Here is a 14,889-nt window from a genome sequence, read left to right as displayed (position 1 = left end):
GGCAGCGGCAGCGGCAGGGGGATGCCCGGCCGAGGGAGGGAGCTAGCCGGCCGGCGGGATGGCGTCGGCGGGAGGCAGCCGGAGCAGCAGGGAGCCCCGAGCGCCCCCTCCGCAGCAGCAGCAAGAGCAGCAGCGGCCGCCTTTCCCTGCCCGGGCCGGGCGCTGGGGGGCCGGGGCTTGCGCCGCGCTGCTGGCCGCGCTCTGCTACTGGAACTCACTGCGCGGCGAGTTCGTGCACGACGACGTGTGGGCGATCGTCAACAACCCCGACGTGCGGCCGGGAGCCCCCCTGGCGGCCGCCTTCGCCAACGACTTCTGGGGCAAGGGCATGGCCGAGAACACCAGCCACAAGTCCTACCGCCCGCTCTGCATCCTCACCTTCAAGTGAGTCCGCGCCGCGGCCAAGCCGCGCTCGCCCCCCTCCCCCGACGCACTGGGGTAGGACCCGGAGGGCGGCCGGGAGGGGGAACGCACTCTGCACATGCCTCGGGGCGCGCCGAGCCGGCGCGGCAAGTACATAAGATGGCCAACGCGTGTGCCTCGCTGCTGGCCCGGCGGCGTTTCTGCAGCGGCTCTGGATGCGCAGACGTTGAGAATGCTGAACTCCAAGCCAGGGGGAAACTTGACTTGCGGCTGTTGTTAAAAAAAAAAAGGCGGGCGGGGGCAGATCAGGGCGATTCGTTTCTGGCTTGGTGCGGCGGGGGGGGGGGGGGGACCCTGGTGCTGCAGAGGGACTTGTTGGGGTTATTCGGTAGCGTGGGAACGGTTGCGACACTTATCATGATCAGGGCTATTCGCGTCTATTGGCATTTAACGGAGAACATTTGCGCGCGGGGGGGGGGGGGGAATAGGAAGAGCTCCCTCCTTCCTTCCTGGAGGACCTTCCAGTGGCAAACGCTAACCCGGGGGTGAAACCGTCACCGAAAGGGAAAGACTCTGTGCGTGTTTGGAGGACTTTCCCTTGTCCTTCGGCAGCGGGGGATAGCATAGAAGGTGACGCTTGAGTAGTGGATCTTGCTGAGACCCGCTGCCCTCGTCTTCCAAGCCCGGCCCCGATTCCCCTCTCTGCTCATCTTTCCATCAGCTCCATCTTGCCTCTTTGCCCCCCCCCCCCCCCCCAACCCCCCCCCGCAGCCTCAGCAGAAATTGCTGATACATTTCCAATGCAAGTCCTCTCAAGATGAAGACATATAGGCTCAGTGCCTGTATTTTGTTCCCCAGAAGATGAATCCTACTAAGTAGGGATGTCCAAGGGGGGGGGGGGGGCGGGGGGAAGAGAGCTGGTAGTTTTCCTGCGCCCACTCACTACCCCAGGCTTGCCAGAATAATAATCCCTGCCAGGCGTTGGTGTGGCCCTCCCTTGTGGAGGCGGGGAGGATAAGCCATAAAAAAAATCCCCAGCCCCACCTTCGCCTGCGATTGAGCCAAGAAGTGCACATCCCAATTGGTGCTGATCACAGAGGGATTTGTGGTGCCGATTGCCAGTCATGGACCTGTTCCCTGCCAGTGTCCGGGAGAAATTCAGAAGGGCAGATTGGCTTTCCTAGGGACTTCTACACCAAAGGCTTATAAAGTTTGGTCCCCCGACTGTTTTCCATTGATTCTCGTGGCCACTTGCCTGGGATAGAAACTGTTTCGAGCCCTCTGATTTGTCTTCGATGTGTCTGGTGGAATCTCAGCCACCTGGTACAAAATAATATTTCCCTGTCCTTTTTTGAGCATGCCAGCTATTTCTTCTTCTTCTGGTACTGCATCCATACGAACGGCATTTGCAAATTGAGTAGGCTCTGAATTCAGAACCGGTTCTCCCACTCCTGTCTGTTGAATATGGCTGTTGGCAGCTACTATCCAGTTACGGCGATATGGCAATAGATTTGAGCAGTGTCATCATGCCGCCCTCCCTGGTGTAAACCTCTGTGGCTCTGTGCTTTGGGGTCGACATCTGGCTGTATCGCATAGCGTGGGAACTCTTCCCCCGCCCTCATGAATAATGGCCTCCGGTGTCTCATAGCAATTCTGTGCTCAGTCCTCCTAAATTAGAAGCAGTACAAATGCTGGAGGGGAGAGCAGTGTTGTAAGCTGCTTTGGGTTCCCACTGGAAAGAAAAGTAGGGTATAAGTAAATTGTTGGGTGATAGTGAGAGAGAGGCCTGGCGCGATCTGGTCCATGGGGTCACGAAGAGTCGGACTCGACTGTGCGACTGAACAACAAAAAGTGAGATATTGAAAAAATTGTATTTAGCCGAGATAAGATAGTCTAGCAGTGCCTGAGTAAAATAATTCAGACTCAGAGTCCATGTGTGATTAAAATATAAAGTTTTTACTAAATTCTAGCATGGGAAGGGTAACTGGGATGAAAATAATAACAGAGCAAAATCTGCTACATCCTTACTCTACAAAGACAAAACTAGAAGAGAGAGATTATGTCTACTCTTCTTCTTCAGAACACCAAACAAAGACGGGAAGAGAGCCATAAAATGCTAATACACCTTGACACTTTAGTCCCAATCAAATTCCTAGATCAGGGAGAAAATTCCGGGGTATTCTACAGCTAAAGAACATTGGTTACATGAAAAACATGCGACTTCCTGTGAGTAACATAAACAAACATTTAACCCCAGTTATACTGAGTGTTTTCAACTTGTAATACCCAACATAAATACATACGAGGCAGCCTGCTCCTTGAGTTTGCACCCTCCAGACTATTAAGCTGTGGCTCTGTGGGTTTGTGCTTTGTGGTTAATTCATAATACAGAATGGGTGTCTTGCATTCCAGGCTGCAGTGGGAAGTATAGCTCATCCCCATCACTTCAGGTTCTTGTTGGACACTGGGCAACAGTGTTGCTTGGGGGTATTCAGCTGCTCTGAGATTCAGGGCTGCAGCAGACGTATAGCTTTGCTGTTTGCTTGGGACTGGACCGAAGGCCTTCTTCAGAAGAAGAGCCTTGCTGGACCAGACCAGTGGTCCATCTAGTTCAGCATCCTGTTTCACACAGTGGCCAACCAGTTGCCCTGGAGGGCCATCAAACAGGGCATGGAGGCCAAGGCCTCCTAGCAGTGGGTTTCAGAGGCTGAATATGGAGGTTCCCTCTGCCGTAGTTGGACCACTCGTCCATGAGAGGATACCTTCTGGGAGCATTGTTTGGGGGCATGTGTGCTAGCAGAAAGAATGGAAAGGGTGTGTTGGTAGTGGTATCCTCTGGATTGCTGCTGAATGCTGGCTTAAGGACATGGGAGGGTCTGCACTAGTGTTACCTCTCTTCCACCCCCTGCCTGTTGTCTCTTTTGGGGTAGTGGTTTGGTGTAGTGGTTAAGTGCGCGGACTCTAATCTGGGAGAACTGGGTTTGATTTCCCACTCCTCCACTTGCAGCTGCTGGATGACCTTGGGCAAGCCATAGTTCTGTCAGAGTTGTCCTTGAAAGGGCAGTTCTTGAAAGAGCTCTCTCAGCCTCACCTACCTCACAGGTTATGGGGAGGGGAAGGGAAAGGAGTTTGTAAGCCTCTCTGAGACTCTGAGTGAAGGGCAGGGTATAAATCCAATCTCCTCCTCCTCTTCTTCTTCTTCCTTCGCTCTGTGGACATACTTAGTCTGTTCCTTAGGTATGTAACTTCCCAGATACCTTTTCTTGGGTGTTTTGTGTGTGTCTGTGCCTGGAAGCCCTGGCAACCCCTGGTGAGTCCTACTGGGGCATGGATAGCCTGTCTTGGTAGCCTGCCTCTGCCTCCTGGCCCTGGTATTCCAAGGAGGTCTCCCATCCAAGTACTTTCCAGGGTCAGCCCTGCTTAGCTTCCGAGATCTGACAAGATCGAGCTTTCCTGGGCTATGCAGGTCAGGGCTTCCCAGATACCTTTTAAGAGGAAGGTAGTCCTTGGGCCTTTGCCCACTTTGCAGTGTTGGAGTATGTTTCTTTGGAACATGCATTTGTTCCCTGGTTTCTCCACTGCTCATTTTGAGGCTGTGCTCCTGCAAGGAATAAGGATTCACCGCTTATTTATTTGTTTTACTCTGTTTGTAGTTCGCTTTTCTCAGTTTGACTCCAGGAGGATTCCGTGCTGTAAAGCAATGTAACCAAGCATCACGACAACTCTGATAAGCAATGCAATAAGACTAGGATTGCAAAAATGAGGAACAGTGCAAAAAAAAGGTATCAGACAGAACATGTCAAGCGATGCAGAAAATGGAATTACAGAAGTAGAAAACACCGTGGTAAGAGCAGGATAATACACAGATAATACAGTGTACACTATATATAGCATAGAGTTAGACCCCACAGTTCTATTCTTGTTATAAACATGCTTTCCTTAACCCTTCTGGTACACTCCAGCCCTAATGTCTTTATAAAAATGCTTTCCTGAACAATTCTGTTTTTCATAGTTTGTGAAATAACTGTGAGCGGAGTGCTTAAGATAACTAGAAGGATTTTATCTGGTGTTGCTCGGGCACCCTGCAACACTCTGTGGCTATCATTGTTTTGTACTAGTGATATGCATGAAGCAGTCTTATACTGAATCAGGTCATGGATTCATTGGAGTCAGTATTGTCTGCTCAGACTGAAAGTGGCTCTCCAGGTTCTCAAACAGATGTCTTTCACATCACCCACTACCTTTTGCTTTTTGCTGGAGATGCCAGGGATTGAACCTGGGAGCTTCTTCATGCCAAGCAGGTGCTCTGCCACCGACCCATGGCCCTTCCCCTTGCCCCCATGCCTACCTTTGCAACTACACTAGGTCTTCTGCGGTGTGCCTATGCCATTACTTCGTTGAGACACGGCCACTTTGGCTCTGATGGTTCGCCCCTTACAGCCTGTTGAGTGGGGGGAAAGCTATTACAACAGAGGCGTTTGAGGCTATACTTCACTTGCTGTTCTTGCGTCCTTTCCTGGGTTTAAAGATCTCTGCTTGATTTTTGCCAGCACATCCAGCTGCAAGCCTATCATTCACTTCATGGATGGAGTCCGTATACCACAGTGTGATCCATGGCCTTGGGTTCCTCACTGTTGCCTGTGTTCTGGCCCTGTCCTTGGTGCTTGCACATCCAGCTCGCTTGATGACACCATACTGCAGGGCGCATGCACCTCTAGACTGTGCAGAGACCTTTTGTGTTAGGTGGCTGCTGTGTGCTGGAATGTGTGTAGCTGTGAAGTGTGCACGTTGTTGGTCCTGTGGCGTTGTGTACTGATTGGACTGTGGTGTCTTCATGTATTCTGGATATTGATCAAAACTAGGGGTGCGTCTTAATAACTGATGGGGAGCCACCACTGCCATTCATGCCTCCTTCCCCTTGCCCTGTGCCTGCCTTTGCAATTGCGCTAGGTTTTGTGCTAGCAGTTCGAAAGCAAGAACTTGCAAGTAGATAAATAGGTACCACTTCGGTGGGAAGGTAATGGCATTCCGTGCGCCTCAGCGTTTAGTCATGGCGGCCACATGACCACGGAAATGTCTGACAGCCCTGGCTCTTCGGCTTGGAAGCGGAGATGAGCACTGGCCCCTAGAGTCGGATCCAACTGGCTTTCGAGCAAGGGAAACCTTTGCCTTTACTGTGTTGTATACCCATGCCATTGCTTTGTTACGGCACAGCCACTCGTCTTTTTCTTGGGTGCATTTGTAAGCACTCCTCTGCTGCAGTATGTGTGTTTAGATCAGGTTCAGGTGCCTTTGTAATTCTGACACAGGGTGGTGGGCCCAGCCACAGTATGGCTGCCACAGGGGGCGGAGCCAACCACACAACATCAAGGAGTGAAGTCAGGATTAGTTATAATAGTAACTCTTCAACATTTCTGGCAGAAGCTCTGCTTCACAGGATACCTTTTAAAATAAACACACACAAGTAACACTGGGAAGGTCCTTGTGCTGTGGTGACTACTATTGCTAAAGCGAGTTTTAAAAAAATCTTCACCACCAGTCAGAAGCCCTGCTAGTTAAAAGCCCCAGCTGGCCCTGCCCATTTTCTGAAAATGCATGGGAATGCGCCAGGAAAGGTGTTGGTGAGTGTCATGGTGCCCACGGGCACCGTGTTGGGAACCTCTGGCTTAGATGCAGAATTCCATGAAGCAGGATAGAGCAGGACAACATGGAGTCCCTGTGCTAGAGAGCTTGGGGCCGCCTCCCCTTGCTGCGTGTGCAGTGCTGGCATCCACTGTTTGCCCTAGTTCTCTACATGCTCTGTGACAAAGGGGCAGACGGCTGTTCTGGTAGAATGGAGAGGAGGAGGAAGATTTATACTCCGCCCTTCTCTTGGAGTCCCAGAGGGGCTTGCAATCTCTCTCCCTTCCTCCCCCCACAACAAATACCCTGTGAGAGAGCTCTGAGAGAACTGCTCTTGAGAGGACAGTTCTGAGAGAACTGTGACTGACCCAAGGTCACCCAACTGGCTGCATGTGGAGGAGTGGGGAATTAAACCCGGTTCTCCAGACTAGAGTTCGCCACTCTTAACCACTACACCAAACCAAAGTATAGCCATTTTGATGATACCACTGCAAGTGGGAAATGCTTCTTCTGAACGCTTCCCTGTGCTTAAAAGAAATCCCTGCAAACAGAAACCAAGAAACCTATTTATTTATTTATATCCTGACTTTCTCCCCGGTGGAGACCCAAAGGGGCTTACATGATTCTCCTCACCTCTGTTTTATTCTCACAGCAACGCTGTGAGGTAGGCTTGGCTGAAAAGGGTATGACTGGCCCAAGATCCCCCAAGCAATCTTCCATGGCAGACTGAAACCTGGGTCTCCCAAATCTTAGCCTAACACTCTGACCACTGCAGTAGTTAGTCAGTTCGCTGTGCAGGAGAAGTGGAGGACTTCCAAAGCTCCTTCTTGGACTGAATGCAGCCCATAGTTCTTCCCTTAAGCTGACCTGTTACTGGAATTCTTCTGCTGAAAATAGCAGGGACTTGCCAATAGTTGGCAGCAGTGCCAAGTGCAGACTGAGGAACGGAAGGTTTTTTGTTTGTGTATTTGAGTTGAGACCTCTCTCGCCTTTTTCTTGCATTTGTCTGTGTCTGGGGAATTGGCTGCTCATTTATTTTGTTGGCAGAAAAAGTGGAGGAAGACGGTGTATATTTTCTTGTACTTTGTAGATATTGCTGTTGCTGCTGCTTCTTTTTTAAACAAAATCCATCAGATTGGTTCCCTATTTTTGGCATCCCATCAGACCACTTAATCTTGCCAAAAACATATGATGGTTTTTAAAAAGTACATGATGTGCACATGGAAGAGGTTTCTTTCTTCATTTCTGATCTCTTGGAAAAGCGCTTGCAAGCCAGAATAAGTTGGTCTCGATCAGCATCATGATTTGTACCAGATTAGTTTTCTACAGTTTTTTTTAAAAATAAAAATTCCATAGTCTTATAATGGAATTTGTGGGTGGGTTGCTCCTTTTCTTCCCTGTCCTTTGGTGGTTTTTAATTTTAAAAAAAATAATTACAAAACTCAGAAAAGAAATACTAAAAATATAACAATGGTGGCAAGTCTACATCTAAGCCTAATATCTAAACATTTGTCCATATGGAATTGTTGTCTGTATGCCATACATTCAAATGTCAAAAGGTTTTAAAGTCCTCAGTCCACTGGATTATGGAAGGTGGGCATTTATCTCTCCAGTGTTGTAATAAAGTCTTTTGGCAATAATAAGGCCATGGAGGTTCCATTTTCATTGCCCAGTTAGCTTTCAGGAGGCAGGCAAATAGTTTAAGCTTTAGAAGTACGTAAGCAACCTGAAAGATCAGTGAATATTCTAATACAACATCAATATGAGTAATGACTTCCTCCCAAAAAGATTGAATAACTGGATGTGCCCGAAGCATATGTTTAAGAGAAGCGTCCGGTAAGTTATGCCAGCAATTAGTTTATTAAAAAGGTGCTGTGGTATTCAGTATATCCTAAGTATAATTTCTTTGCTGAATAAGTCATATCTTGAGATTCATAGAGACAACAGGTGTAAAGTTTAGGGCCATATCCCATTGCTTTGGAGAAATAGGGCGCTCTGACTCCTTACTGGGTCGATGCAGCTGGCTTTTTTGAGATAGGAGCTTATTCCTTAGCAGAGCAAAGCGCTCTCAGAAGATGGAACGACTTTTCTCATGGCGAATCACCATATGATGAAACCTCCCCCAAATCGGGCTGTCTTGTAATAATTGAAGCTGTACTGTAAATCTTGCGGTCTTTTGAATCCACCCTAAATCCTCCCTTTTAATGGGAAACCACTAAAAAGAAGGCTTGTGATACTGTGGTTGAAACTGGCACTACATGTGCAGACAAAAAGTGTGCCATATGGAATGAGTTCCCTATTGCATATTTTTGGTGGCTTCCATTTGTGCTGCTAGAATGGGGCCACTGGTTGCATTGCTTCATATAGAGCAATAATCTGCTCCATATAAGAATTAAAAAAATTACAGCATGTGTAATAATTCATAGACACTAAAATACATATAGACATTAAGAACATAAGAGAAGCCATGTTGGATCAGGCCAGTGGCCCATCCAGTTTGACACTCTGCATCACAGAGTGGCCAGAAATACCAGGTGCCATCAGGAGGTCCACCAGTGGGGCCAGAATTCCAGAAGCCCTCCTACTGTTGCCCCCCCAGCACCAAGAATACAGAGCATCACTGCCCCAGACATAGTGTTCCATCTATTCCATGTGGCTAATAGCCACTGATGGACCTCTGCTCCATATGTTTATCTAATCCCCTCTTGAAGCTGTCTATGCTTGTAGCCGCCACCACTTCCTGTGGCAATGAATTTCACATGTTAATTACTCTTTGGGTGAAGAAGTACTTCCTTTTATCTGCTCTAAACCTACTGCTCATCAATTTCATTGAGTGCCTATGAGTTCTTTTGTTTTGAGAAAGGGAGGAAAATACTTCTTTCTCTACCTGCTCTATCCCATGCATAATTTTGTAAACCTCTACTATGTCACCCCTCACTCGTCATTTCTCCAAGTTTAGGAGCCCTAACCTCTTTAATCCTTCTTCATAGGGAAAGTGTTCCATCCCCTATCGACGTTAGACTAACCAGCCCGTAATTTCCCGTATCTCCTTTGGAAACTTTTTAAAAGATGGGGGGTACATTAGCTACCTTCCAGTTCTCGGGAATGGAGGCAGATTTTAATGATAGATTGCATATTTTTGTCAGGAGATCCACAAGCTCACATTTGAGTTCTTTCAGGACTCTTGGATGTGTGCCATCTGGGCCTGGTGATCTGTCAGTTTTTAGTTTGTCCATCAGTTGTAGGACCTTCTCTCTCATCACCTCCCAAAATCGGCAGTTCTGGAGTGGACAAGCACCTCCCACCTTCCACAGTGAAGACAGAGGCAAAAAAATGCATTCAGCTTCTCTGCCATTTCCCTATCATCCTTTAGTAATCCTTTTACCCCTTGGTCATCCAAGGACCCCACTGCCTCCCTGGTTGCTTTTTTTGCTTCAAATGTATTTAGAAAAAAATATTGTTAGTCTTTATGTGTTTTGCTATATGCCCACCGTGTCTATGTTCTCCTCTGACACTAAGCATTCCAGCTCCCCCATTTTACCTCAGACACTTCTAGCATTTGTACATAAACATCTATAATTTCCCAGACATGTTAGGCCTGCAACTTTCCTCCTGTGACCTTTAGACCTTGTCAGGCTGTCAATATTGCTTGTTACCCCCTCAGTGGCCAGTCCTAATCCATTTCCCTGTAGAACAGTAACAGGTACCCCTTCATCTCTTTGAGATGAGCCATCGGGAACCAGAGACATTTCATCTCCTGTTGGCCTTCCCCCAAGATTTAGTTTAAAAACTGCTCTGCCACCTTTTTGATTTTAAGCGCCAGCAGCCTGGTTCCTTCTCCAGACAAGTGGAGTCAGTCTCTTTTCTACAGCTCCCTCTTGTTCCCAAAAGCATCCCAGTGCCTAAGAAACTTAAACCCTTCCTCCCTACACCATTGTCTCATCTGCTAACCTCACCTGCTTGTTCCCTCGTTCTAGACACTTTGTCAGTGGAGCTGTGACACTTCAGCACTGGAGCAGGCCTGCTACCTCGCAGAGCTGGGGCCTGCTTGTAGGAACCCTAAATAAATAGTTTGGACTAAAACTCCACCCCCCCCCCCACTGGAGGCAATCACACTAATTGGGAGTTAATAAAGGAGGATGAGTGAGTCAGCCTCTGGCTGATTAACAATAGGTCTTGCTGAAAGGGAGATGCTCAGACCTCCTCTCCTTCTCAGGCTGCCTTTTACTTCAAATACTAATTTAATTTTGAAAGTTAATTTAGCTCTTCTAGGCTTGTATTAAAGGGGACTCTGGCTGAATAAGCTCAGCGGTTACAGGAGGTACATAACGGCTTGTTTTCTTGTAGGAAAAAAATCCCTCCTTTAAAGAATGTGAGAATTAGCTTAAAATTTTAGGTTTAGTTTAAAATTGGACCCCAGTTTGTTTTTTAAGCCCTAGATATCTTTAAACACTGTTTGCAGTTTGTTATTTGTTTTCCTTTTTCTATTACAAAAACCTGCTTAAGGTTTAGCCTTATCTACGAACTCACTATCCCTAGTCTCTGGTATTATTCCTTTAATCTATACATATAAGAAGTTTCAAAGTGATACTGGAGTTTAAGCTATCCCTGTGCTCTCAGTTTTAATCCTTGTCCTTTGTTTGACCCTCTGTTTAACCCTTCCCATACTGCAGTAAAACTAGCCAAGAACCTCTGAGCCTGTCTAGAACTAGGGGTGTGCATTCAGATCTACCCAAGCCGAAAATATACCCCCAAAATACCTTATCAGTATTTTTCGGGTATATTTTGGCTTCCCAAATATATCCGGGTTTTCTTGGAAAAAACGGGAAAAAAAGTCTTGAGAAGATCCCGGATGTATTCAGGAATTGCCGGTTGATCTGAAAACAGTAGAGAGGCGGGAGCAATCTCCCAACTGTTTTTCGGATGTCTACTGCAGTCCCTTTAAAAGTTTAAAGGGACTGCAGAAGACAGCCGGAGGATCAGCTGTGCTGGGGGGAATAGACTGCGGGTTGGGGCCAGCTTCTCCTGCAGCACAGTTTAAACCAGGCTGCAAGAGAAGCCAGCCCTAGAAACTGCTGTGCCGCAGGGAACAATCTGCTTGCCGCAGCACAGTGAATCCTTGGGCCAGCTTCTCCGGCTGTGGCACAGTTTAAACTCCACGTTGCAGGAGAAGCCGAGCCAGCCACAGGGGTGTGTTGGCTTTTTTTAATCAGTATTTTTTTGTTCAGGTCTACTGTGCCTGAAAAAATTTAGGATTTCAAAAGAATCCCAGTTCTGAATGGTATTGGGATCCAGGGTTTTGTGGAAATACCAATTTTTTTTGGGGGGTCCAATAGACCCGAACTGAAAAAGACTATTTTTTAAAACATTGCACACCCCTATTTAGAACTAAAGTAACCTACACCTAAGTAGATCCAGTTGGTCAGCCATGTTGGTCTGAAGCAGTACAACAAATTTAGAGTCCAGTGGCACCTTTAAGACCAACAAAGGCTTATTCAAGGTATGAGCTTTCGTGTGCAAGGCACACTTCATCAAATACAAAAAAACGCCTAAGTAGTATGAGCAGCTACAACTGACTAAAATTAGAACTAGACCAGAAAACTGGCACAGAACTAAAATTAGCTACATTTAAGTGGTTTAAGCAGCGACAACACTGAGAAATTACGCAATGTTGGTACCTAAAGGTATTTTTAAACTATTTCCCCTCCTTACTGTTTTTTAACCCTTTTCACGTAGCCTATCTTGATAGAATTTTATATTTATATTACATACTACATTGAATTTTCTCTGTTTGTTTCTCTGAAACCTCACTTGGAACGTTGGTAGCCCCATCTAGGCAGGAAGGTTTCTACTGACTGTATATATGAAATACAGGTTACACTTCAGAATTCTGATCCCAACATTTTGAGGATGTTACCACGTCATGTCATGTTCTTTAGTTTACTGTCTGTTGAAAAATAATGTTGTGGGTTTTTGGGGGGGGAATGCAGAAGGAAAATAACAAAAGCCTATAAGAATCTACCCTTAAAGATACCGAAATCTATGCTCAATAACCCAATAATGTTTTTTCTGGTGATATGTGGATAAAAACCATTATGGGCCAACACAGACCTCTTGTTTGCTCTCTGTAGCTGTGAATGAATTAGGAGCCAGGCTCTTCTTTTGCCTTTGCCTCAAGAAAATTTCCTCCCTGATTTCTGCTTACAAAGAATGGTGAAAGATTGTGGGGCCTTAAAGCAAGGAGCTGTTCCAGTGGGCTTGTCAGATGTCTTATCTAGCACTCAGTAGTCTTGCCTTAAAAGATAAATGGGCATGTTTGATGTAGCATGAGTTTTTTTTGTCTTCAAGAACCTACTCTATCAAATCCCAGTAGTGGACAGTGTGTCTGTGTGGGAGGAGGAATGCAACTGTGTGCATGCATGCACGCACAGGGTGGATGATGGGTAGATGGTACAGACAGTAAACAGATTTTCAGACTGTCCCCCAGTAAAAGTGGATCTTATAAAACCATACACAGAAAGGTCGTATGTTGTGCATAATTACAGCCCCACCCCCAAGAGAATGCACATGCTGTTGCCATGAAATCCTTTCTATTTTCGATGGGTAACTTTTTTTTGGCTCTTATCTGGATAGGCCAGGCTAGCCACACGTGCATTCTTAGTATTGCCTATCCATGTGATACACCTTAACATCTACGAAGTTTATTGTGGCATGAGCTTTCAGAGACAAGATCCAACTTAGATGGGGCTGAAGCTCCGTGGAAGAACACCTGCTTGGCATGCAGAAGGTCCCAAGTTCAGTCCCTGATATCTCCAGTCAAAAGACAGTAGCAGATGCTGTGCTCTGCCCTAGATGGCCCAGGCTAGCCTGGTGTCATCAGATCATGGAAGCTAAGCAGGGTCAGCCCAGGTTAGTACTTGGATGGGAGGCCACCAAGGAAGTCTATGGTCAGGACACAGAAGCAGGTAATGGCAACCCAGATCTGGTCTCTTGTGTCTCTTGCTTTGAAAACCCTACGGGGGTCACAAAGTCAGATGTGACTTAACGGCAACCCCCCACCCCACCCCACTCCAAACCTTAATCTAACAGCATCAAAAGGCTTGATCTCAAAGTACGTGAAAGTATATAACGGCAACCCCCACCCCACCCCAAACCTTAATCTAACAGTATCAAAAAGCTTGATCTCAAAGTACGTGAAAGTATATTTCTAAAAACATGTTCAGGTACTTCCTTCCTTGCAAGACTGTTTGTAAAATCATAACTCTGTTAAAATTACATAGAAGGTTGTTATCAATCACTAATCTGGGGCTGTTCGCTTCTTTCTCTGCCCTTTGGGGTGGCATTTTTTTCCTTTTGAATTTCTCTGGTTATGATGGCAAAACCATCCATTATTGGGCTACAGGCAACCTTGCCATTTGGCTTATTTTCTCCTTAGAGAAAACTGGTCCGCCCATAGGTTATGGAGGGAGTCTGAAATGCAAGCATTGTAAGTGCCCTACAAACAGTAAAGAGCAGGAGCTGTATGTGGTTTGGGAGGAGTAAGCTTTGAAGTGCATATTAATGTAATTGGGGTAATGTGTAATTTGCCCATTAGGCAGTTTAATAGCTGGAATTGCTTGTTCTGTTTTTCTGACTTGTTTCTAAAAGCAAACAGTCAGCTTGTCTTTCTCCCTCAGTTCTCAGAAGGGTTGACAAACGTAATCAAACCTTATAAGCCTGGGAAACAGCTCTTGTGCGCTCTCTGTGTGGGTCTCTCTCTGTCTCCTTTTCTGTCTCCTTCTCTGTCTCTGTGTGTCTCTTTCTGTCTCCCTCTCGCTTTCTTTTACAAGTTTGGTTCCCCTTTATATGCTTTTGTTTTGGAAACTGTAAGATCCAGATAGGTTCAGGGGTATTTAATAAAAAGCACAGCAGAGACCTTTTTGTTAAAAAAGCCTCACATTTATATGTAGTTCTATTTCTAATTCTTGATCCAGTTAGAAAAACCAAATGAAGATAGATGGACACAAAGTAGGAAAGTAGGGTGGAGCTTCCAGGACAAGATGGGTATATTTCTTTTCTTACTTGTAAGAGATGGAAAATACCTGACTGGAGCATGAAATATAAAGCCAGTCTTGGGTGCCAGGTTGCCGTTGTGTCTTGGAGACCCTGCATGACCCTCCCGCAGCATCCAGTTAGGTAGGGGTGAAGCCCGCACATGGAAGAATGTGCAGTTGGTAGCCCATCCTGTTATACTCCCTTTCTAGTTCCATCACCCGTTTTCTTGTCCTGTTGATTGGAACAAGCAGGAGGCTTCTCTTACCCACAGTAAACTAACTTGATCTCCTCAGATCCCAGAAACTAAGCAGAGTCTGCCCTGGTCAGTATTTGTATGGGAGACCACCGTGGAGATCCAGGGTTGCTACACAGAGGCAAGCAATGGCAAACCACCTCTGAATGTCTCTTGCCTTGAAAACCCTTTTAGGGTCACCATAAGTCATCTGTGACTTGACAGCAAAAACAGAAAGAAGAAAAAGATGGGTGGTGGTGGTGGTATAACGTAATGGGAAAAGCTAAGGCTGTAGAACTTTTAGAGACAGGCAACAGTCTCCAGGTGCCACCTCTGTGACCTTCCTTCTGTCCATCTGCCTCCCATCTACTTCAGGTCTAGTTCTCTAGGCTGGAACATTTTTCTGCAGCCACTTGATTGGAGGAGCAGCAGATGTGAAGGCCCGGAAAAAACCCGGAAAAATTAGGAAAAAAACAGTTTCCCCCCCGTTTTTTTCCTGAAGCCTTTTTGTTTTTTTCCGAAAAATTGGAAAAATTGAAAAAAGAAAAGAAAAGAAAAAAAATGATTATGGAATGTTTTATTTTAACATAATGAATAAAATATTTTAAGACAAGGACGGTGTTCAAATATTTTCCAAA

At 46.3% G+C, this 14,889-nt stretch overlaps 1 protein-coding gene across 1 annotated transcript in view; it reads left to right on the top strand.

The window, feature by feature from the left end:
- The first annotated feature begins 58 nt into the window (after positions 1 to 58).
- LOC107124792 (transmembrane and TPR repeat-containing protein 1-like) overlaps positions 59 to 14,889 on the top strand; it is an 87,035-nt gene continuing 72,204 nt past the window's right edge. The window contains exon 1 of the mRNA XM_015428302.1: positions 59 to 384. Coding sequence (XP_015283788.1) covers positions 59 to 384 — 326 coding nt within the window. The remainder of the gene's footprint in view (positions 385 to 14,889) is intronic.

The sequence above is a fragment of the Gekko japonicus genome, unplaced genomic scaffold, assembly GCF_001447785.1.
Source record: "Gekko japonicus isolate JY-2015 unplaced genomic scaffold, Gekko_japonicus_V1.1 scaffold3179, whole genome shotgun sequence".
NCBI classification, from domain to species: Eukaryota; Metazoa; Chordata; class Lepidosauria; order Squamata; family Gekkonidae; genus Gekko; species Gekko japonicus.
The sequence above is the reverse complement of the archived record's forward strand: the minus strand, read 5'-3'. Positions and strand labels throughout refer to the sequence as shown.